At 35.2% G+C, this 23,656-nt stretch overlaps 1 protein-coding gene across 1 annotated transcript in view; it reads right to left on the reverse strand.

Moving 5' to 3' along the window:
* Nucleotides 1-23,656, reverse strand: part of CATSPERB (catsper channel auxiliary subunit beta) — a 207,045-nt gene that overhangs the window by 44,774 nt on the left and 138,615 nt on the right. Inside the window, exon 18 of the mRNA XM_021004314.2 lies at nucleotides 13,418-13,765. Coding sequence (XP_020859973.2) covers nucleotides 13,418-13,765 — 348 coding nt within the window. The remainder of the gene's footprint in view (nucleotides 1-13,417; nucleotides 13,766-23,656) is intronic.

A 23,656-nucleotide genomic window follows, 5' to 3' on the forward strand; every position in this document is an offset into this window, starting at 1 on the left:
CTGAAACACTTCTACACAGACTCTCATTCTCTTCTTAACCCCTTATAATTTGACTTCCAACCTTACTCCACCAAACTGCTGTCTCCAGAGTTGACAGTGATCTCTTAGTTGACAAATACAACGGTCTTTTTACAATCCTCAGTCTCCTTGATCTCTCTGCAGATTTTGAAATTGTTGTTCACTCTCTCCTCCTTGATACTCTATTCTTTCTAGATTTTTACGGCACCACTCTCTCTTGATTTTCCTCCTTATCTGAGTACTTCTTCTCTGTCTTCTTTGCAGGATCCTCCTCCCGATCACACCCTCTAATCACAGATGTCTCTCGGGGTTCTGTCCTGGGTCCTAATCTCTTATCCATCTATACTGTTTTACTTTGTGTTCTTGTCAGATCCCAGGGATTTAATGACCATTTCTATTTCTATTTTATCTATACTGCTCTCAGCTCTCTGCTGACCTCCAGTCTCATATTTCTAAATATTTCTCAGACATTTTAAACTGCATGTCTAGTAGAAATCTTAAACTCAGTTTATCTAAAATCAGAACCCATTTTTCTTTTCCCCTCAACCAATCCCACCTGTTACCTTCTCTGTTACTGTAGGGGGCAACACCATCTTCCCAGTTCCTCAGGCTCACAACCTAGGAGTTATCCTGGACTCTCCCCTATCACCATCCAAGCTATTGCCAAGGCCTATTTCACCTTTGTAACATTTCTCAAATAATCCCCTATTCTCCCCTGTGGCAATGCCATCACTCTAGAGTAGGCCCTCATCAGCTCATGTCTGGATTATTGTAGTAGTGTCTGCTGGTGGGCCTACTTACCTCAAGCCTTTTTTGTTCTATTCTAATTTGCCACCTAGTTGTGGATATGATTCAAAATATTCCCATCTTCCTTCCCCTCCAAATTCTTCCAAAAAACATTCTTTTGCTGCAGCCCTTTCTAAGAAGTTTCCTTTTGTTTTTAATGGATTTTCTTCCATTCAAGTCTATTCTGAATACTATTTTTCCAATTCAGGGTTATTTAATTACTTGTTCCTCCTTTATTCTATGTTCCTCCTGACAATAAAGCTTCTGATATACTGCATTTGAACTCCATCTTTTTAAGATATTCCCAACCCTACTGTTTTCTACTCTTTTTAAGTTTTAGAAATATCAATTCATGAACAAAGCAATTTCAGACTGAAGCCATGTTGTATATAGTGGAAGCAACTTGTGTCACAAGCAATTATCCATCCATCAACAAGCATTGCACTAAATTCTAGAGATATAAAGAAATGCAAAAACCATCCCCATTCTGAGGATGCGCACATTCTCATAAGAGACAACACATGCATATCTTGGTGCACACAAAGATATATATACATGCAACAGAAGGAAGAAAGCCTAAAGAGAGCAGGCTATATCCATTGTGGGAAGTGGGAAAGGCCTCCTGAAGGACAAAATACTTGTATTGACACTTAAAATCAGAAATTCTAAAAGCCAGAGATGAGGCAGGTGAGCATTCCAAGCATGGAGGACTAGACAATTTCTCTGATCCAAAAGATCTCTCAAACCTCTCAAAAATAAGAATTATGCCAAGAGATAAAATAACTTCCGCCAACCTATGAGCTTGCAGCAAAACAACTTTTCTTACCCACCACCATCTTCCCCATCCTCACTCCCAGGTATCCCATGGAAAACCAAAGAAAAGAGGTTTTCTCTGACTAGAAAGCATCAGTGTTATGTAATCATGTTCTACAATAATAATCAGAGAACTGAGAAATAGAGGTGAACTGGATCAGCACATTGTGTGTGGATCCACCAGAACTAAAGCAAAGGTAGTTGGCATCCAGCTGGAGCCAGTTTTGACCCCTCCAGAAATCATTTGGAACAGAGATCAAGATCAATTAAATGTGAATTATTCAGTGTATGAAGAGACTAATACATTTTAAAGTCTAGCCACTAGCTTAACCTCTATTTAAAAAGAGAAACAGAAAGCAAGGAATAGCAAAATATGAGGAAAAAAGATAGAAGTTATCAAACAACTCAGAGGAAGAAAATTCAGTTAAAGACATTGAGAACAAGAAAATAAACAGAGAAAATATTAATAGCAGAAGAAAATATGGTTTCTAATTAAGTCAAATGAGTCCAGACTTGGAAGCGTGATCCTTATGGATAAATTTGGTGTGATTTTTTTTCACTTAAGTATTTCCCTTCTAACTATAATTGAATTGGTTTTGTTTATCCAAAAACTTTTCAATTTTATATTATCAGAACTGTCCATTTTATCTTCTCTGATACTCTGTACTCTTAATCATGAAATGTTTTCCTATCAGTAGGTCTGAAAGATAATTTTTTCCTTACCCCTCTAAATTATGTCATGCTGTATATTTAAGTCTTGTAACCATTTGGAGCTTATCTTGGTATATTTTGTGAGTTCTTGAGTTATACCTAGTTTCTGCCAGACTGTGTCCCAGTTTTCCCATTTGTGTTCATTTTTAGCAGACTCAAGGCTACTGTATGCATTTGCTTCTATAAGTTGCATACCTAATGTATTACACTAAATAGACTTCTTTATTTCTTAGCCAGTACCAAATTATTTTGATAACTACTGTTTTTAAAGTATAGTTTTCTATCCAGTCCTGCTAGATTCAATTACTTCTTACTCCTTTCTAGCTCTTTCCCTTGAGATTTTTTACCTTTTGTTCTGTCAGATGAATTTTGTCATTATTTTTTCAGGTGGTATAAAGTACTTCTTTGATCATTTGAATGTTAGGGTACTGGATGAGTGAATTAATGTACATAGAACTATCATTTTTATGATATTAGCTTAAGCAATTAATATTTCCATATTAACTTTTTTTGTAGTTATATTAATATAGTTCCTGTGTATATCTTTCTAGGTAGACTCTAAATATATTGTGCATTCTATAGTTAATTATAAATGGAATTTCTCTTCCTTTATCTTCCTTCTGAGTTTTGTTGTTAATATACAGAAATGCAGATTATTTATGTATATTTATATATCCCATAATTTTGCTTAAGTTATTGTTTCAATTATTCCTTAATTAACTTTGACTCTAGGATTCTCTAAGTAAAGTAAATCACTAGCAGAAAGTGATAATTTTATTTTCTCTTTTCCTATGCTTATTTCCTCAATTTGTTTTTCTTGTCTTTTTGCTCAGTTGGCATTTCTAGCATTATATAAAATAGGAATGTATTTAAAAAGTCGCTAATTTGTTCCCATTATATATAATACAGGTTCTTGTTTTTAGTCAAATAATAGAATGGTCCATTTTCCTGTGTTTTCTTTCTTTCTGCGTTTAAGAATATAATAATGTTATTTTATTGTTGTCATTGGAATGGTCGGTTATGCTTCAAGTTTTACTAATATTGAGCCTACTGCATTCCTGGCAAAAAAAAAAAATCTAGCCATGTCAGTGTATAACTTTTTTGATATATTGCTACAATATTTTTTCTAACATTAATTTAAAAAAAAATTTTAAATATAGATAAATAAATAAATAAACAACTAATTTAAAATTTTTGTGTCTACACTCATTAGGGACAGTAGTCTATGACAAGGATTCATAACTTTTTGTATAGTGGATCCTTTTGTCAGTCTAGTGAATCCCATAGACCTCTGCTCAGAATAATATATATATATATATATATATATATATATATATACATATATATATATATATATATATATATATATGTATATATAATTTTTGGCTAGGCAATAGGGTTAAGTGACTTGCCCAGGGTCACACAACTAGTAAGTGTCAAGTGTCTGAGGCTGGATTTGAACTCAAGTCCTCCTGACTCCAGGGCCTGTGCTCTATCCACTGTGCTACCTAGCTGCCTCTCAGAATAATATTCTTAACTGCATTAAATAAATATATCAGGATTACAAAAGTGTCTCCCAGCTCTGTACTTGTTCACTGGCTGTCCTCCCATGCTTAAAATTCTCTCCCTCCTCACCTTCATCTCCTTCAAATTCCACCTAAAAATTCGACTTTTTACATGAATCTTTTCCTGCTTTCTTATTTTAATGCTAATGCTTTCCTTCAAAGGTTAGGTCCAATTTATTTTAAATACATAGAAGTGTGTATAATATATTTTTCTATGTAGTTGTTTGAATATTCTCCCTTACATTAGACTTTGAGTGGGGGAGGCAAGAATGTGACATGATCAGACCTAGGCTTTAGGAAAATCACTTTGGCAGGTATATGGAGAATGGATTAGAGTGGAGAGAGACTTGATGTAGGTAATCAAATTAAAACATCTCCTAGAGTGACCTCCTTCAGCCCAGACACAGGCCTTAGGCCTCTTATTTCTGTCTTTGGCTCCCAGCCTTCTCTAGTGTACCATAGGCCATTCTTAGACCTGACCTACCTTGAACAACAAGATCCTGCCTCCTGTTTAAACTCACTCATAGCGTGTCTCCCCCTGCTCCTGCCTGCTGAGAATCAGACCACCTAAGTCTCACAAAGTTCAACGTCACCTCTTGCCACCAAATTGAACATTGAGGGAGAAACATGAACAGTCCAATAATCTCCATCCCTCAATGGATTTCTTTCCTGCCACTGAGGTGTCTGAAGTTATTTTCAAAAGTTATACTCTCATTTCATCATACTCTCCTCATTCCAGTTATTCTGAACCCCCGAAGTTGTACAAAATTCGTTGCCTGTAACCCACTGCTTGAACTCCTTTATTTCTATCCCCACCCACTAATTCAACCACCCACCAATATCACACTTAGGCTCCACCTACTCCTTTCCACTGCGCTCTCCAGAATGTTTACTACATAGTTAATAAACTTGATTTTATCTTACAATTTTTCCTTTCTCATTCCTTCCACTTTTTGTCATTCCCTTAGACATGGCTCTTTCTTAGCACAGCATTCTTGGCCATTCATTAAAAAAAAAAAAGTTGCCCTTTCACTGATACAACCAATCTTAACACCATCTCCACTTCCTGGTCATGTTAGGGAGTTGAAATACTCCTCAATCCCTATTGCCATGTCCAAGTTCTGTCTCTATCACCATCAACATATAACTCCTCTTCCTCTGAAGTGCATTCAATACATATTTATCAATTAATCAAGATTCTGATAGCTGTTATCTATCAAACCCCAGGACATTCGTCTTATTTCCCCAACATATTCAGTGCCTGGCTCATGATCTTCCTGTCCTCATCAACTCCCGCCCTCATACTGGATAGCTTCAACACACATATTGATATTTCGTCAAGCAAGCTAACTTCTCAGTTCCCCAATTTATGCGTTTTCCATGACCTTCTGCACCCCATTTCGGCTATACATAGAGTTGATGTTTTCACTTATCAGTGTTCCACTTCCATGTCCATGACCTCTTAGATGCCTTTATCTGATAATTTTGTTTTCCATATTTTCCTCTGCCTTATTCCCTCTAAACTTTTATCCTCACTGTGAATATTAAGCCCTCCTTTTTTCCTAGTCTTTCACCCCACAACTTATTACACTCTCCTTCCTTCTATGTCTTGATCACTTGGTGGACCAATTTAGCTCTACACTTGTGTCTCTTGCCCCCCTCACCCCAACTCCCACATTTATCCCATCACCAATCATACCTTGCCAAAAGCCAATCTTAGATTACTTTGTGTCATCTGCCTGTGTCTCTCTACGTCCTCAGGTGTGACCCTTTGACTGAATCCAAACTTCACAGGACATATCCCCTTAATAAAAAGCCTTGAGGCCACAGGTTCCCCACCTGGGAAACCATCTATGTGCACCCTTTATACATTCTTTTTTGTGTTCTCTAGCAGATTTCTCTGTCATCTCCACTCTCTCACTAATCTTCAGTCTCTCTCTCTCTGTCTCCTGCTTACTTCTCTGCTGCCTACAAACACACCCACATATCTCCCATTCTCAAAAAAAAACCCCTCTTTTTACCATCCTTGGTAGCTCTTATCCTACATCTCTTTTCTCTTTCAACTCCTTGAGAAAATTGTCTGTTATTAATGCTTCCTCTCATTCTCTTCAAAACTTTCTGCCATCTGGTTTCTGACTTCATTGTTCAAATAAAACCATTGTCTCTAAAGTTTCCGATGATATTTTAAGTACCAGTCTAATGACCTTCTCTAAATCCTCATTTCTGAAGCCCTTGACAATGTCAATCACCCTCTTCTTTTTGAAGTAATCTCTCTACATTTTTATGACACTGTAATTTCCTGGTTCTCTTCATATATGTCTGACTGTTCCTTCTCAATTTCCTTTGCTGGATCTTCATCTAGGTCAGGGGTGGGGAACCTGTAGCTTCGAGGTCACATGTGGCCTTCTAGGTCCTTAAGAGCACCCTTTTGACTGAGTCCAAGTTTTACAGAGCAAATCATTTTACTAAGGGGATTTGTTCTGTGAAGTTTGGATTCAGTCAAAGGGCCACACTTGAGAACCTAGAAGGCCACATGTGGCCTTGTGGCTGCAGGTTCCCCACTCCTGACCCCGGTCTTACACACTAGCCATGGGTGTTCCATCCTTGAAGCCTTTGTCTTAGAACTTCTCTTCACTCAATTCTATCTTGGTGCTTTCATTGGTCCTTGTGTGTTTCATTATTATTTCCATGCACATGATTCTTAGGTCTATTGATCCAATTCTAACCTCTCTCTTGACCTTCAGTTCTGAATCTTTGTCTATTTAACACCTAGAACTGATGTCATGTAGCAATCTTAAACTAAACATGTCAATATTAAACCTATCATTTTCCTCCAAAGTATTCCTCTTTTCTTTATTGCCCTATTGCACCCAGGCTCACATCCTTGGTGTCATACTCAATGCATTCTGTCCCCACCCAATATCCGATTTGTTACCAAGTCTTGTCAACTCAACGTTTGCAACATCTTTCATATTCTTTTCTAACACTTCCATCATCCCAGTTTTTGCCCTTAGCATATTAAACTTGGACTATTGCAATAGCTATTGGATTGTGGGTAACCTAAGGCCAGGTTTGTTGTGTCCTTGGTTTCATGTCTCACTGCCACCCTAGGTTTTCTAGCCCATTAAGGGTTTATAATATCCATATCTTGGGTGAAATATAGTCCTGAGAGGTACTTTTCTAATATGCAAACTTGTCATTATAATAACCCTGCCTCTTATCCCAGATATAATACTTTCTGTGATCTTTGATGTCATCCTTCCTTTTTCCCCTTCCTATCCCAGTCCCCTTTCCTCCACTTAATTTATGCAATTCCCCTACAGATCCACTCTCATTAACTATAAGATTGAAGAAATGATAAATCCTTCATGACTCACCTATTGACTAGGTATCCCAGAATCTCCTGATCCCCCACCCTTGGTATTCTTTCTCCTCTCTCATCACTGACACGATTGACCATTCTGACCAATGATGTTGATTCAGTTTCACTCGGTTCATGAAATAACTACTGATTTAGTTCTTTCTCCTTCTCTTCTCTTGAGCATTTGAATATTTAAATTATACCATTAGCCACATTTCTTTTTCAAATCTCTTGTTAATCTTTTTTTAATGCTCACTTAAACTTGTTTTTTTTTTAAAGTAGTATCTCATATATATGATAGAATTGATTTAATTCCTAGTCTTTTATCATTTAATATTTTAAAATATAATTTCTCATTGGTATATTTTGTTTTTGAATCTACCTAGTTTTCCACATATTTCTCTCCTCTATATTACAGACATCCATAGCATATTAACAAAGTTTCTTTTTAAGGAAAAAGAAAAATGTCAAAAAAAAATTGGCAAAAACCAGTCAATATATTTGAAAAATACCTTGACAACATAGGCAATAGCATGCCTCCACGGACATACACCTCTGCAAAACAGTGGAGGGAAAGGATCTTTTTATATCTCTCATTTGCAGTCAGGTTTGTTTTTTGTAATGCTGCAACATTCATTTTCAATTGTTTTGTGGTTGTGCTTTCCACTTATATTGCAGTAGTCATTATGCATAAAGTTACTTCCTTGTACATCACTTTATGTTAAGTCTTCCTAAGCTTCTCCGTATTCATCATATTTGTCATTTCAAATAATGTAGTAATATTAGATGTATGTACAACAATTTATGTAGTCATTTCTCGGTAGATGGGCATCTACGTTGTTTCTAATTCTTCATCATCACAAAAATTACTGTGATAGTTTGGTGTATATGGGGACTTTTTCTTTTTATCAATAACCTCCTTATGGTGTATACTTAGTAGTGGAATCTCTGGGTCCTTTTTAGCAGTTTTATTTTCGTAATTTCAAGTTGCTTTCCATAGCTTCACCCAATACTGCATTAGTATGCCTATCTTTGCACAATTCCTCCAGCACTGAATATTACTATATTTTGGCATCTTTGTTAATTTACGAGGTGAAAGATGAAGTCTTATTTAGATTTACATTCTTTCCTATGGCTGTTAGAAGTTTGAAATTGTTCTTTTGAGAACTATTTATTCATAGCCTTTGACTACTTATCTGCTGGAAAACTCATTTTTTTTCTTTTCTTGTTTGGAGTCAAACTTGTTTACAAGTCCAATACTCTGTTTATCACTAGATTTTTTTTATGGGCTTGCTAGTTTGCTTTTTATATAACATCTCAAATTCTCTCTTTTGTCGAACTTCCATATTTTTGCTTTGATTATTGAGCTCAGCTTTGCAAGACATATTTGGGATGCAACTTGATCCTCATTGTTCTGGTTTATAGCCATCATGTTCCAAGTTAATGCTAAGGAGTATTGGTAAATTAGATCCACTTGGCAGAGCCATTGAAAACTGTTGCAAGACACAGGACTTCAGGTGGGGGGAAAGTCTAGTTCTTAAAGGAAATACTGAAAAAAAGAAGATATGATGGGGGAAATAGAACTTCCAGACCTCAAACTATATTATAAAATGGTAGGATAACCTGTAGAAAAGTAGAATAGTGTATCAGACAAGATAAACAGAAGTCAGAAATGACTGAGTTCAATTACCCAGTCTTTGATAAAACTAAGAATGTAAACTAATTGATGAAAAAATTTGCAGTTTAGTTTAGGTCCCCTCCTGAACTCATTAAAGAGGTAAGACCCAGGAACTATCATCAACTTGGCTTGTTAGCTCCCTTACTCCAGTCTAAGAACTAAGAGACTTAAATGGCTGCCAGTAGACCTTCACATCTATGGTTGGCCCTGTTGTGAGGTATCAGTGTCTCCAGAAATTTCACAACCAAGATCAATTCAGAAGAAAAAGCAAGGTAAAGATGTTCATGATCAATCTCAAATAGAGAGAATGAAGAAATAAATAAATATCATAAAATTCCCCATAAAATTACAAAAGATTATGGCTAAAGAGCCTTAAAATAAACCTTCAGAGGATATTAGTTTCACCATAGCTGCAATTTCTGTTTTAGCTTATTACAATATACTGTGTAAAATGTTAAACTAAGCCTAATTTCTGCTAAATTCTTTTCCAATTTTGTCAATAAGGACTAAATATGAGCAATGAATCTGTTATTTAAACCAGTTTTAATTTCTTTTAAAGAGTTTTGTAATTGTACTGATATATCTTGAATGTGGCCTTGGCAGATTGATTTCAATATATTTTATTGATTTTTTAGATATTTTGAATTGGATTCCCTTTCTGCTGTTTACTCCTGGATTTTATTATTGCTGTTTAGAAATGCCAATAATTTTGTAAACTTATTTTGTTTCCTACTGGTTTAACAAAGTTAATAATTATTTCTCTCTTGATTATCTAGGGATTTCTGAGTAAACTATCCTGTAATTTGCAAATTACAATAATATTTTTATACTTCTTTGCCAGTGTTTATGCCTTTAATTTCTCTCTTGCTTTATCGCTGTTAGAGTTATAAAAATATGAAAAATATTGAGAAGGGAATAGGGCATCCTAACTTTACTAAGGTATTTTATAAATACAACTAGAAAAATGCTTTATATAAAAGAGCAATTAAATAATTGAAAAGATATTCATTGTTTAGTGTTGAGTTGCATCATTTTAATAAAATAATTATTGTGTCTAAATTAGGCTATAGATTTGGTGCCACACTATTAAAACTACACGAGTTACTTTGTGGAGATAGACAAAATAATTACATTCCTGTTTGGAAACAGAGAGAAGGAGTGGGGGAAGAAAAGAAGAAGGAGAAGGAAAAGAAGAACTTATATAGCATCTACTATGTTCCAGGCACTGTATTAGGTGTTTTTTAAAAACTTATCTCATTTAATTCCTACAATAACCCTGGGAAGTAGGTACTACTATTATCTCCATTTTATTGTTGAGGAAACTGGGGTAAACAGACCTTAAATGACTTTTCCAGGGTTAAACAGCTAGTAAGTGTCTGAAATAAGATTTGAACTCAGGTTTGGTGACTCTAGGTCCAGGGCTCTATTGACTGCACCACCAGATACCTTCTTTGGAGAAACAAAATGAGGAATCTTAAAAGAATAGTGAACAAGTAGATAGGGACAGAGTCTTTTACTACCAGATCCTCAAACTATATTTTACAGCAGTAATTCTCAAAAAGAATAAGTGTGCACAATGGATCAAGAACCAGCTTCAGTCAAGAAAACCTGTCTTCAAGTCCTGCTTATGATAAATACTGGCTAAGGGACCTGGAAAAATCATTAAACCTCTTAGTGCCTGAGGTAACTCTCAAAGAGGAGACATTGCAGAGTAGTTGTTGAACTATGCTGTTAGAGAAAATTCCTCCAGAAGAGCTCCTTTTACCAATGAAATCCCAATTCTAGACCCCAAAAATTAAAATTAAATAAGAAAAAAAAGACACACAAAAATGAAAACAAATTGGTTTTACTTAAAAGCAGAAAAGTTTATCATTGGAATATAGTAGGTAAGCAATGAAACATAATAATATAGTTTTCTTTTTTTTTTTTTTTGGTTGGGCAATGGGGATTAAGTGATTTGCTCGAGGTCACACAGCTAGTAAGCATTATGTGTCTGAGGCTGGATTTGAACTCAGGTCCTCCTGAATCCAGGGCCAGTGCTCTATCCACTGTGCCACCTAGCTGCCCCTACATAATTTTCAATTAAACCAAATAATACAGTTAATAATAATAATAATTAGCCAAAATAATATAGTTTTTAATTAACACAAATTACTACTACTACTGCTGCTGCTGCTGTTGCTGCTACTACTACTACTACTACTACCTAACATTTACAAAGCACTTGCTATGTGCCAGACACTATTTTAAGTGCTTTATAAATATTATCTTATTTGAATAAGCATATCCAATTTAACAAGAAGTATTTGAAATCTGAATCAGTCTGACAAAATTAGTTTTGACCTAGTGTTACTCCACAAGCCACAACAAGCTCCAAGTGGAAATATAGCTTAAATACAAAAGGTGATATCATTTAAAAATAAGAGGAAACTAAAAGGACACACCTTATTCAACTATGGCAGGGGGGCAATTCATAACCTAACAAGAAGATGAAAAGATCATAAAAGGTATTATAAAATCTTTAATTACATAAATTTAAAAATTGAACAGGGAATGGATACAGATACGTATGCCTTTTCCCATCTGAGTTGCCATCCTGTGAACATTTGCAAGTTAATAATAATAATTTATCTCATGCCTGGTATGTGCCAGGAACTGTGCTAAATGCTTTATAAATATTATGTCATTTGATCCTCACAACAACCCTAAGAGGTAAGGAGTATTATTATCCCTATTTTAAAGATGAGAAAACTGAGACAAGGAAAAGATAAGTGACTTGCCTAAAGTCACAGAGCTAAATGTGCTGCTCTAAAATCCACTTTACAAACAAGTGGAGATATCACTCTTGTGATGTCACCGGTCCTCTTAGAGAATGAAGGATAAGCAATAACAACAAGAATAATAATTCTCTCATGAATAAGTGGTAAAAAGATATAATTATGCACTTTTCTATATGGGAAGGCAAACTACAAATGATCATTTGAAAGGATGCTCTAAGTCACTAATAATAAGAGAAATAAAAATTAAAACAATTCTCAAGTTTCACCTCGCCTCCATCAGACTGGCAAAAATGACAAAAGATGAAAATGGACCATGATGGAATCTTGGTAGGATAGGCACAGTATTTTTCTGTTGGTCTAACTTTTTGGAAAATCATTGAAAATTAAACCTCAAAAAGTCACCAAAATGTAAAACACTTTGGCCCAGAGACAATATTAATAGATATCTTGCTACTAGAACAAATGCAGAATGAATGTCCCCATGTGTACCAAAATAGATGCACTTTTAGAGATAGTATATAAAGAGAAAAAAGGTAAATGTCTGAACTGAAAAATGTCTGAAAAAAACTTTTTGTGTAACAATATAAAATGCTACTGGGCTATTTTTTAGATAAATATGACAAGTGCAGAGAGACTCAGGAATATTTGCAAAAACTGATACCAGTAGGACAATGTACACAATGGCCACAATAACGTAAAGGGTGAGGGCCATTGAAGTAAATCAGAACTCTAATAAATTCAATGACCAGTTGTGACTTCAGAAAACTAACAAGGAAGCACACCATCCTTATCTAAGCAGACAGGTGATAGTTTATAGGTGCAGATATGGTCGATGTATTTCTTTTGTTTTATATTCCATAACTATACTTCTTTATTAAAGAGGTAGGGGCCCATTGGAAAAGGGAGGTAATCATACATATACATATATGTGTATGTGTGTGTGTGTGTGTGTGTATATATATGTATGTATGTATGTACGTATGTATATATGTATATATCTGTGTACATATACTGCATAACTTCATTTTCACATATATGTGTATATGCATACATAATCCACATATGGTATATATGCAACTCATTAACGTATGCAATCCATATATATGTTTACATATATGCATCCATATATAGATATTTTATATATGTCATTATTTATATATAGACAATATAACTTCTCTATGTAGGATAACTTAGTATATATATATTTCCTATGTATGTGTTTATTATACATATACATATGTAAATATACATGATATGTATTAATCAATCTCACAAAAATTAAGTTTAGACTAACATACAAATGTATGTATATTTATAAATATACACATATGAATTTGTACATGGACATATGTATATGTTATTTCAATAATTATCATAAAATACTTGAAATTTAAGTAAATGTAGATTGGAATTATAAATGCATACATTTTCAATTCAGAGCTGAGTATAAAATGTTGATTAATTCACTATTAAATTTGCTGCATTTTAAAAGTTTGTCAAGGTTGAAAATATAAAAGATTTGATATGAAAGAAAAAGAAAATTGTCAGGAGAACAAGAAAAAATATCTTCAGAGGAACCTCTAACATGTTTTGTAAAAAATGATAAACCAAATATCAAGAGGAACATGTCATAATCAAGAAAAAGAAGGTAATCCTAAAATTGCAAGTCATAATTTACAGAGTTTAAGAAAAAAATCATACTTACTGCGTGGCACGCCTGAGAGAACCTTAATTTTAAACTTGAAGGCAGACCCCAGATCAAGATATTTCACTATGTTGCTTGATGTGTTGACGTCATCATGTATGATTACATGTTTACAGGAGGATGTAGTAATGGACCACATGGAGGAATCATTCATAGTCCCAAAGTGATACAGGAACCAAGATTTGCTTTGAAACGTCATACCTACATGTACTTTAACAGGCATGGTAGCAAGAGCTAAAACACTCGTGTCATTCAAAATCTCAAGAATTAGGAAGCTGCTATAACCAGGAATCACCACAGTCTTGTGAGTATCAGAATTTTTAAATTGAGAAGAATGCTTATATTTCTCTAGAGAAAGAAAAAAATGTGAGATAAATTTAAGAGAAAGAAATGTATTTTGAACAGAACAAAATGGATTAATAAATTGATAGATGAATTAATTTTTCTAACTGCACCCTAGACCAAAAATCCTAAGGCTACATTTGGGTTATCCCATGACACAATCATATATTTCAAAAAAATCATAAAATCTCTGGTTTATAAGGGGTCATATAGGCCATACAGTTTAACCGTACACCTAATGTAGGAATTTCCCTACAACATGCCTGTCTAAGTGATCTTCTTGGCTCTCTTTAACACTTCCAGTGACCGTAAATATAATCTCTTGGAAAGCATTCTATGGTCTTTTCAACAGCTCTAAGAATATTATCACATGTTTGCCCCAAATCTCCTTCCCCATAAATTCCATTCCTTATTCACAAATCTCCCTTTTAGTTCAAAATGTGCAGAATTCATCTAATTCTTCCTCCACATACTCAATTTTCAGATAGAATATTCCTCCAAATATAGTTTGCACCTTTTTCTCCCCCCAAAAAAAATTGCCTTGTATAAAAACCAATGAGTGGAAATTGTTTATATCTGTTTTTCAGTTTGTATTTTTTTTTCATTCAAACAGATTGCTCTTTAGGAATGTATCTGTATTTAGAGGTGGGATATATTCAGATCTTCATTTCTAAAAGAGGCTGTGGTGCTTTTAATCATAGTTTTCTTATAAATATTTCATTATTGAGCATAATCTACAAACACTATCTGTTACTCATAAACATGTGTTCAGCAAATTGCTATGGGAAGTGATTCAGGATGCATTCTGACTTTCCTTTTCAGCCATAAAATTCTGGAATCTTTTATATTTGCTAAATATAGTGTTGTGCAGAGCAGAGTTTGAGTAAGATTGACCTGATATGATTCTCTATGGCTAAATTTTTTTTATAATTCAATATGTGCTCAGAAAAAAGTGATTCTCCACTTTCATTGGGGAAAAAAAACGTTATTTAAAATAGGGCCACTGAGCAAACTGGCTTTCGTGGAAATCTCTTCTTTAGTACAAACATCTGTAGTAGTATGGGGCAAGGCCTCTTTGAAACTTGACCTTATATGTACTTTGAATGGCCTATTTGCATTTTGCAATAATGTCAGGCTTTGAAAGAAGAACTTATATTTGGGATCCATGTTGTACATTATGGTCTATTTCTGATTGTAAGGGTATCAGTCAGGCCTATTAGCACTTTGTAAAGGTATAGGACAAAAAGTCATTTCCTACTGTGAATAGACAAAAAGCAGCTGAGATATTGGCAGGGATCAAGGACTTTCCTCCTAGGTATGGATTGTCTCAGTGCCTTTTCACCACCCACTCATTTACATAGGCAAGACTGGGAGTTTAAAATGAGGCTACCATTCCTGGATAGTCACGAGAAGGTAGAGGTTGGGTTTTGGAACTGGGTGGGATTCCACTGCTTGGAAGATGTCAGACCTCAAGGCCTAGAGCAGGCCCAGTGAGCCCAGTAGAACAATGTATGCTACAAAGGTGTCTCTCCAAAAGAAAAGCAACATAGAACATCATGGAAGGATAGCAGAGGCTGTGCGGCATCAAGTATGTGGTTGCCTATCTGTCTCCCAAGTGTGGGCCCTTCATATTTCATCTCTGAAACTGATATCTTTTGCCATGGATGGTATATACAATTTAAATTTTACTGGAAGTTTTTGCATCACACCCAGCAGCCAATTAAAATTGCGCCTGTTAACTTTAGTGCAAGGCTCAAAAGAGCAATTCTTGAGCCTCTCTAGGTTTCCTGAAGACTATCTAGAATAGAATGTTATGTTTGTTGTGGTTCAGTCTTGTCCTGCTCTTTGTGACCCTATTTGGGGTTTTCTTGCCAAAGAGACTAAAATGGTTTTCTATTTCCTTTTCCAACTCATTTTACAGATGAGGAAACTGAGGCACACAGGATTAAGTGACTCACCCAGGGTCACACAGATAGTAATTGTCTGAGATCAAATTTGAACTCATGAAGATGAGTATTTCTGACTTCAGGCCCAGCACTCTCTCCACTGTGCCACCTAGCTGAATCAGGGGATAATTCAAGAATTTCTCTCCATTAGACTTCCAGTAAGAGGGAAGGGAAAATTCCTTTCTTCTCAAAACCCCAGCAGCAATCTGCTATAATCATATGACAGTGAAAAGATGTGCTTGATTATAAGTAAGCCTAAGTCCCTCAATGTGCCTCTTGTGTCTTCTTCTCTGAATATGAGTCTATAGATGCCAACCTGAGAAACAGATATAACATGGTAGCTATCTTATGAGTTAAAGAATTTGGAAGTGTAAGAGTTCTGAAGCTAAGGGTCAGATACCCCATGAGAGGTGATTCCCGTAATGCCTCTTGCATGTTGGAAAAACATGATCATCAACATGAAACCCTAAACAATCATGCCTCACCATCCGGGGAGGGGTCTAGCTCTCAGGGGTCACTTGGACAGTGCAGAGAAGAGGCAAATGTCAAATAGCAGTTTCAGCTCTTTTAGCAAGCCCACAAAGTTGTCTTTTTTCCCTACAATATTATCCATTTATTAGTTCCTGAGTTTCTTTATCCATGCTTTTGAGATTATGTGTATGTGTTTGTGTGTGTCTTTCTGTAGTAAAGGAAATAATCATTGCCCTAAAGCTAAGTCAAGCTTAAATGCTTACTATGTGCCAAGTACAATGTGCTAAATGTTGGTGATTAAAAGAAAGGTAAAAACTGTCCCTGCCTTCAAGGAGTTTACATTTTAATTGGGAAAACAACATGTAAATAGACAGGTATACAAAAAAGGGGAAGGAAGGAGAGAGAGAGACAGAGAGAGAGAGAGAGAGAGAAAGGAGAGAGAAAGAAAAAGAGAGTGAGAGAGAAAGAGAGACAGGGAGGCAGGGAGGGAAGGGCAAAGAGAGAGAGAATAGGTAGAAAGTAATCTGAGAGGGAAAGGTACCAACAACAGGGAGTTTGGGAAAGCCCTTCAACAAGGTAGGATTTGAACTGAGCCTGGGAAGAATCCAAGGAAACTAAAAAGGATAGGTAAGGGGATAGATAATTCTAGGTATAAGGTAAGCCAGTATGAAGAAATAGAGGCAAGAGATGGAGTATTGTGTTTAAGGAACCACAAGTAGGCCAGTAGAGTTGGATTGTAGAGTGTGTGGGAGGAAGTAAAATGTAAAATTAGAAATATAAGAAGGGTGAAAATTACAAACAGTTTTAAATGCCAAATATAGTAATTTATATTTAGTATACATATTTTACATTGAATACCTTTTTCTAGAAGAGATTGTATTATACACATTTTGAGGAAAACCTAAACATAAGCCATACCTAAACTTTGTTTTAGATGTTTTCCTATAGTTGCTCCAGGGTTGGGGACAACAAGTCTGAAGATAGAGAAAGCCACCCCCTCCTAACTTTGCATTAAGGCCATCACCAGGATGAATCGTATAGACAAGTCCAGAGCCAGAACTCCTTGTGGGAGGGGAGGGTCTAGACTGTGATTCATGCACATAAATCTGCCCAAAATTATATCTATAAATTGAGAATATAATATGTAAGACAATTATAAATATAGAGTCATCTATAAAACTATTCATGGATATAAGAATTACCTTGGATTTTCTCTAAACACCAATGGCATGTACCCAGTCTAAATATAGCACCTGGGATAACCCTTCACATGTGAGATTAAAAATAAACACAAAACACTGCCTTTCAAGTGTGAAACACTTTATGGGTTAACAGTCGCTTAACACTGTAGACCACATGCTTCCACATGTGTGTTTATTTTTATCAGCCAGCCAGAGAACGCATGACTTTAAAACAAAAACTTTGAAAAATCAGCATAGCAAATACTCTATTGAGGAAATTTATTACTAGAAGCATATGTCATAATCTCTCACAGGACACATTTGCAAAGAACACATGGGACCTGGGAGTATGTATGGAAAACAAACATAAGGAACATCTGTAACAACTATGTATATGTATAGAGCCAACTCTTCAAAGCTGTCAATATTGGGGGCAGCCAGGTGGTGCAGTGGATAGAGCTCAGCCTTGGAGTCAGGAGGACCTGAGTTCAAATCTGGCCTCAGATACTTTACACTTACTAGCTGTGTGACCCTAGGCAAGTCACTTAACCCCAATTGCCTCACCAAAAAAAAAAAAAGCCTCCAATATCTGATGATAATGATGATGATGATATGATGATAATTGTTATACCTAGCATGTGTACAGGGTTTCAAGGTTTGCAAGACATGTTACATATGTTATCTTATTTGATCTTTAAAACAACTCTAGAAGGTAACTGGTTTTATTATACTAATTTTATAGATGAAGAAAATGAGGCTGAAAAAGATTATACCATTTTCCAGTGGTTACATAGCCTTGGAAGTGTCTGTGTCAGTGTTTAAACTCCAGTCTTCCTCACTCCAGGTCCAACATTCCACCTCTTGCACTATCTAGCTTCCCAGGGTGATGTTATTGCACTGCTGTTAGTCTAATAATCAATTAATAAGCATTAATTTAAACTATTTGTGTAGGATAGATTGGAAAGGGGAGAGACTTGAAGCAGTGAATCCAATTTGAAAGACCATATTGTCCTGCCAGAAGCAATAAACCATGGTGGTGGCTATACAAGAAGAGAAAAGGGGTCAAATGTAACAAGATTTGGCTGTTGGAAAGGGTAAGAGAGAGAGAAGTAAAAGAGAGCACCAAGGTTACAAAAGTGAAACTGAAATAAGAAAGTTTAGAAGAAAGGTTGTTTTGACCAAAAAGATAATGAGTTCTGCTCTGGAAACATTGTTTAACGTGCCTAAAGACCATCCAGTTCAAAACGTCTAATAGGAAGTTGGTCATGTAAGATGGAACTCAAAAGAGATACTGGAACTGAATGTATAGATCTGTGAGGCACCCATGAAGACATGATTAAACTCATGGGATCTGAAATCACTGAGATAGAATACAGGGGAAAGAGAAGTGGGCTCAGGATAAAATGTTGTGGCATAACCACTATTACAAGGTATAATATGGATAATGAATCAGCAAAGCCAGCTGAGAAAGTACAATTAGACAAGTATGAGGAGAAAGATGAAGAAGAAGTGGCACAAACCCAGAGAAGATAGAGTATCCAGGAGGAGGGGGTGATCAATATCATTGTTTTGTTGTTCTTCTCTCTTTATCATCCAACTTTGTAAACTCTTTGTATCCAGAGCTTATTCACAAAATCCTTTAATCTTTGTCAATTAAACAATCAACAAATTCAGCAAACATTAAGAGTCTAATATGTACATGAAAAAAATGAAGTGGATAGAAAACTGGAGTGAAGCCACAAAGTCTTGGGCTGAAGTTTGGCCTATGACATACTGGCTAAACAACCATGGGCAAGACACTTAACTCCTACTGTTCTAGGCAGTTCTATAAGACTACTGTATAAGTTGCAAAGAAGGTGACAACCTGCCACCCAATGGTTCTCTATACTGCTGAAATCACAGGTATGATTATTCTCCCTCTCCCCACTATGTGCAAGTCAAAGTTCTAGACATTAAGAACACAAAGATGAAAAATTATTCAAACTCTGCCCTCAAGGGAAATAAGAGGAGGGAAATGCCATGTACATTTTAAAAAACTGATGCAGAGGAGAGACATCTGAGAAAAGTACTATGAGAAATTTGAGAAAAGAACAATAGCTATTACCTACAGTCATCCCTGCCCAGATTCAAATGATGTTCAAGAACTTGTAAAATTCAAACCAGAAGGACAGTGATCAAACTTCATCTTAGATCAGACTACTTAGGATTCACTAACTATTTGAAGGTCACTGTCTGGAGCTTTTCCTAAGATCACGAAAAACATGGCACTCAATACCTAGAGAAAGCAGCATCAGGACCCTAAATGATATAAAGCAGAACAAAACAAGGACAGACATTCTCTCCAGAAGTGCACAGAAACTGGCCCTGATACAAATTCCCAATCCAAGGAGTAGAACTAGAAGAATTAGTAAACAAAAAATGACTCTCACAATAAAGAGTCATTATGGTGACCCACAACACCAAAAGGCAAAGCCTCAAAGAAAATAATAGCCTAGGTTAATTAGAATTCCTGGAAGAAATTAAAGTTTTTTAATAATTTAAAATTACTTACAGTGATATGAGAGACCTAGAGAAAAGAAATGAGAGCTTTGTCAGAAAAACTTGGAAGGATAATTAATAGCTTAAGACAATTTTACCCAAGTAATACATATCTTGAAAATTAGAATGGATCTTAAAGAAGTTAATGAATCCATGAGGGCAACAAGAAATATTAAAACAAAATCAAATCAAATGACTGAAAAATTTAAAAGTTATCCCTCATCAAAAAAGAATAGACCTTGAAAACAAATCAAAGAGAGAACATTTTAGACTATGTGAAAGTAATTACCAAAAAGTTGCTGACATATATTTTTAAAAATAATGGAAGAAAACTGTGTAGACCTATTAGAACAAAAGAAAATAGAAACTCTGTTGTTTTCCTGAAAGAAACACCAAATGTAACTTTTAGGATTGTGATAGCCTGAGCTACAGGCAGGCACAAAGAAAAAGTGCAAGAAATGAAAAATCACAGTCGGGATCACAGAAGATTTGGCAGCTACTAATATAAAGGAAGAGAGAGCTTGGGATATGTAAAGTCAATAATTGCTTATTAATCACCTACTTTGTGCCATGATGGATACCAAAAAAAAAAAAAAACCCAGTCTCTGCTCTTGAAGAGCTCACAATTTAATGGGAACAGGAGAGAATTTGCAAACAATTATGCACAATTAAGATATATAGCATAAACTGGAAATTAGTCTGAAGAAAGACACTAAAATTAAAATAGAGTAGGAAAAACTTCTTGCAAAAGGTAAGGCTTTAGTTGAGTCTTGGCAGAAGCCAGGGAAGTCAGGTGGTGAAGATGAAGAGGAAAAGAGTTCAAAGAATAAGGGATAATCAGTGAAAATGCACAGAGTAAGAAGATGGAGTGTCTTGAATGAGGAACAGCAAAGAGGCCAGTGTCACTGAATCATAGAATATATGAAATAGAGTAAGGTATAAGAAGAATGGAAATGTAGGAAGAAGACCAGGTTTTGAAGGACTTTAAAAGCCAAATAGATTTTTATATTTGATCCTGAAGATAATAAGAATCAATTAGGATTTATTGGTTAGGGGAGTGTCAGGCTCCAATTTCTGCTTTAGGAAGATCATTTTGATAAGTACCTACAATACGGAGACAGATTTTGGAAGAGAGAAGAGAGTATATATGGGATATGTTTCAAAGGTAGAATTGACAGGACATGATAATTTGTGGGATATGGAGGGTGAGAAAAAGTGAGGGATCAAGGATGATACCATGCTTGCTTCTGAACCTGAGTGACATGGGAATAGCTGCATCCTTGACAGTAATAAGCAAGTTAAGAAGAGGGGGAGGGTTTGGGAAAAAAGATATGAGTTCAGCTTTGCACACATTAAGTTTAAGATGTCTACAATACATCCAGTTTAAGATGTCCAATAGGCAGTTGGAGAGGTCAAAGTGGAGGTCAGGAGAGAGTGCTAATATTCCAAATAACAAAACATTTAGGCTTACATTCAAGAAGAATAGATTTACCAAGAATAAGATTGCCAAAGAATAACTTACCTAGAAAAACTGAATGTAACACTGTGGGGAAAGGAAAAGGATTTCGTATTGAATGAAATAGAAAACTACCTAACATCTCTGATGAAAATATCAGAGCTATATGGAAACTGAAATATAAACAAAGGAATCAACAGAAAGATTAAAAAGGTAAGTAGAAGTAAGCAATCAGAAGGGATTCTGGAAGGATACAATATTTGCATTCTTTTTAATAGTATTTTATTTTTCCCCAGTTACATGTCAAGAAAATTTTCAGCATTCATTTTTACAAGATTTTGAGTTCCAAATTTTGATCCTTTTCCCCCTCCACATCATTGATAGTTGATCATCACACACTGTTGCTATTACTGTGTACAATATATTTTCCTGATTCTGCTCATTTCACTTTGCATCAATTCATACAAGTCTTTCCAGGTTTTTCTGAAATCTGCCTATTCATCATTTCTTATAGCACAACAGTATTTGATTACATTCATATACCACAACTTGTTCAGCCATTCCCCAATTGATGGGCATTGCCTCAATTTCCAATTCTTTGCCACCACAAAAAGAGCTGCTATGAATATTTTTGTACATGTGGGTACTTTTCCCATTTGTATGATTTCTTTGGGATATAGCCCTAGATTTTTGGATCAAAGGGTATTCACAGTTTGGTTGCCCTTTGGGCACAGATCCAAATTGCTCTTCAGCATGGTCAGATTAAGTTCATAACTCTGCCAACAACGCATTCATGCCTTAATCTTCTCCAGCATTTATCATTTTCCTTTTCTGTCATATTAACTAATGTGATAGGTGTGAGGTGGTTTAATTTGCATTTCGCTAATCCATAGTGATTTACAGCATTTTTTCATATGACTATAGATAGCTTTAAATTCTTCATCCTTTGAACATTTATCAAATGAGGAATGGCTTGTACTCTTATCAATTTGACCCAGTTCCTTAATATATTTGAGAAATGAGGCCTTTATCAAAGATACTTGCTACAAAGTTTCCCATCTTTCTGCTTTCTTTCTAATCTTGGTTGCATTGGTTTTGTTTGTATAAAATCTTTTTAATTTAATATAATCAAAATTACCTATATTTTGTAATGCTCTGTGTCTCTTGTTTGGTCATGAATTCTTCCTCTCTCCATATATGTGACAGGTAGACTATTCCTTGCTCTTCTAATTTGCTTATGGTGTCACCCTTTGTATCTAAATCATATCATAGGTCTGTGTTATCTAACTTTTCTAATATTGTATTTACTTCTTTAGGTTCTTTCTTATTTTTGGTTGGGTTTATTGAGTTCTCATTTATGAATGACTATGAATGACTCAGCTCTTCTCAGTAACACAATAATCTAAGACAAATACAAAGGTCTCACAAAGGAAAATGCTATCTATATCCAGATAAAGAATTGATGGGCTCTAAATGCAGATCTAAGCATATTTTCATTTTATTCTTTTTTCATGTTTTTTCTCTTTTGATCTGTTTTTTCTTTCACAACTGTGACCAATATGAAAATATCTTTGCATGATATCACACGTATAGGTCAAACTGCCTACCATTTGCAGAAGAGGTGAAGGTTAAGGGGAAAGGATAAAAATTTGGAACCCAAAATTCTGTCAAAAAAAGAAGGTAAATATTATATACTTCTAGAATCCCTTTTGATTGCTTACTTCTACTTACCTTTTTAACCTTTATATTGATTCTTTTGTTTATATTTCAGTTTCCATATAGCTCATTTATTGAGGGGATAGTTGAGTTCCCTGCTACTATAGTTTTCCTGTATATTTCTTCTTGTAACTCACTCAACTTCTGCTTTAAGAATTAGGATATTATATCAATTGGTGCACATATGTTTAGTATTGATAATGTTGTTTCATTGTCTACTGTACTTTTTAGCAAGATATATTTTCCTTCCTTAGATTATCTAATTTATTTGGTGTATTTTTGCTTTTACTTTGAGATCAAAATTGCTACTCCTGCTTCTTTTTTTTTTTACTTCAGCTGAAGCATAATAGATTTTGTTCTAGCCCCTCACCTTTACTTTATGTATTTATCTCTGCTTCAAGTGTGTTTCTTGTAAACAACATAATTCTCCTGCATCACTCCCATTTCTTTTCTCTTTTTTTTTTCTACCTCTCTTATATGATTTTTAACCTCCTTTTTGAGCTCTTCCATGAGTTCTCTCCAGGCTGGGCTATCCATGATTCAAACAAAACCACAACAAAAATTGACTTGATTGAAAGAGATAAAAAGG

The sequence above is a fragment of the Phascolarctos cinereus genome, unplaced genomic scaffold (genome assembly GCF_003287225.1).
Source record: "Phascolarctos cinereus isolate Bilbo 61053 unplaced genomic scaffold, phaCin_HiC Scaffold_3;HRSCAF=262, whole genome shotgun sequence".
NCBI classification, from domain to species: Eukaryota; Metazoa; Chordata; class Mammalia; order Diprotodontia; family Phascolarctidae; genus Phascolarctos; species Phascolarctos cinereus.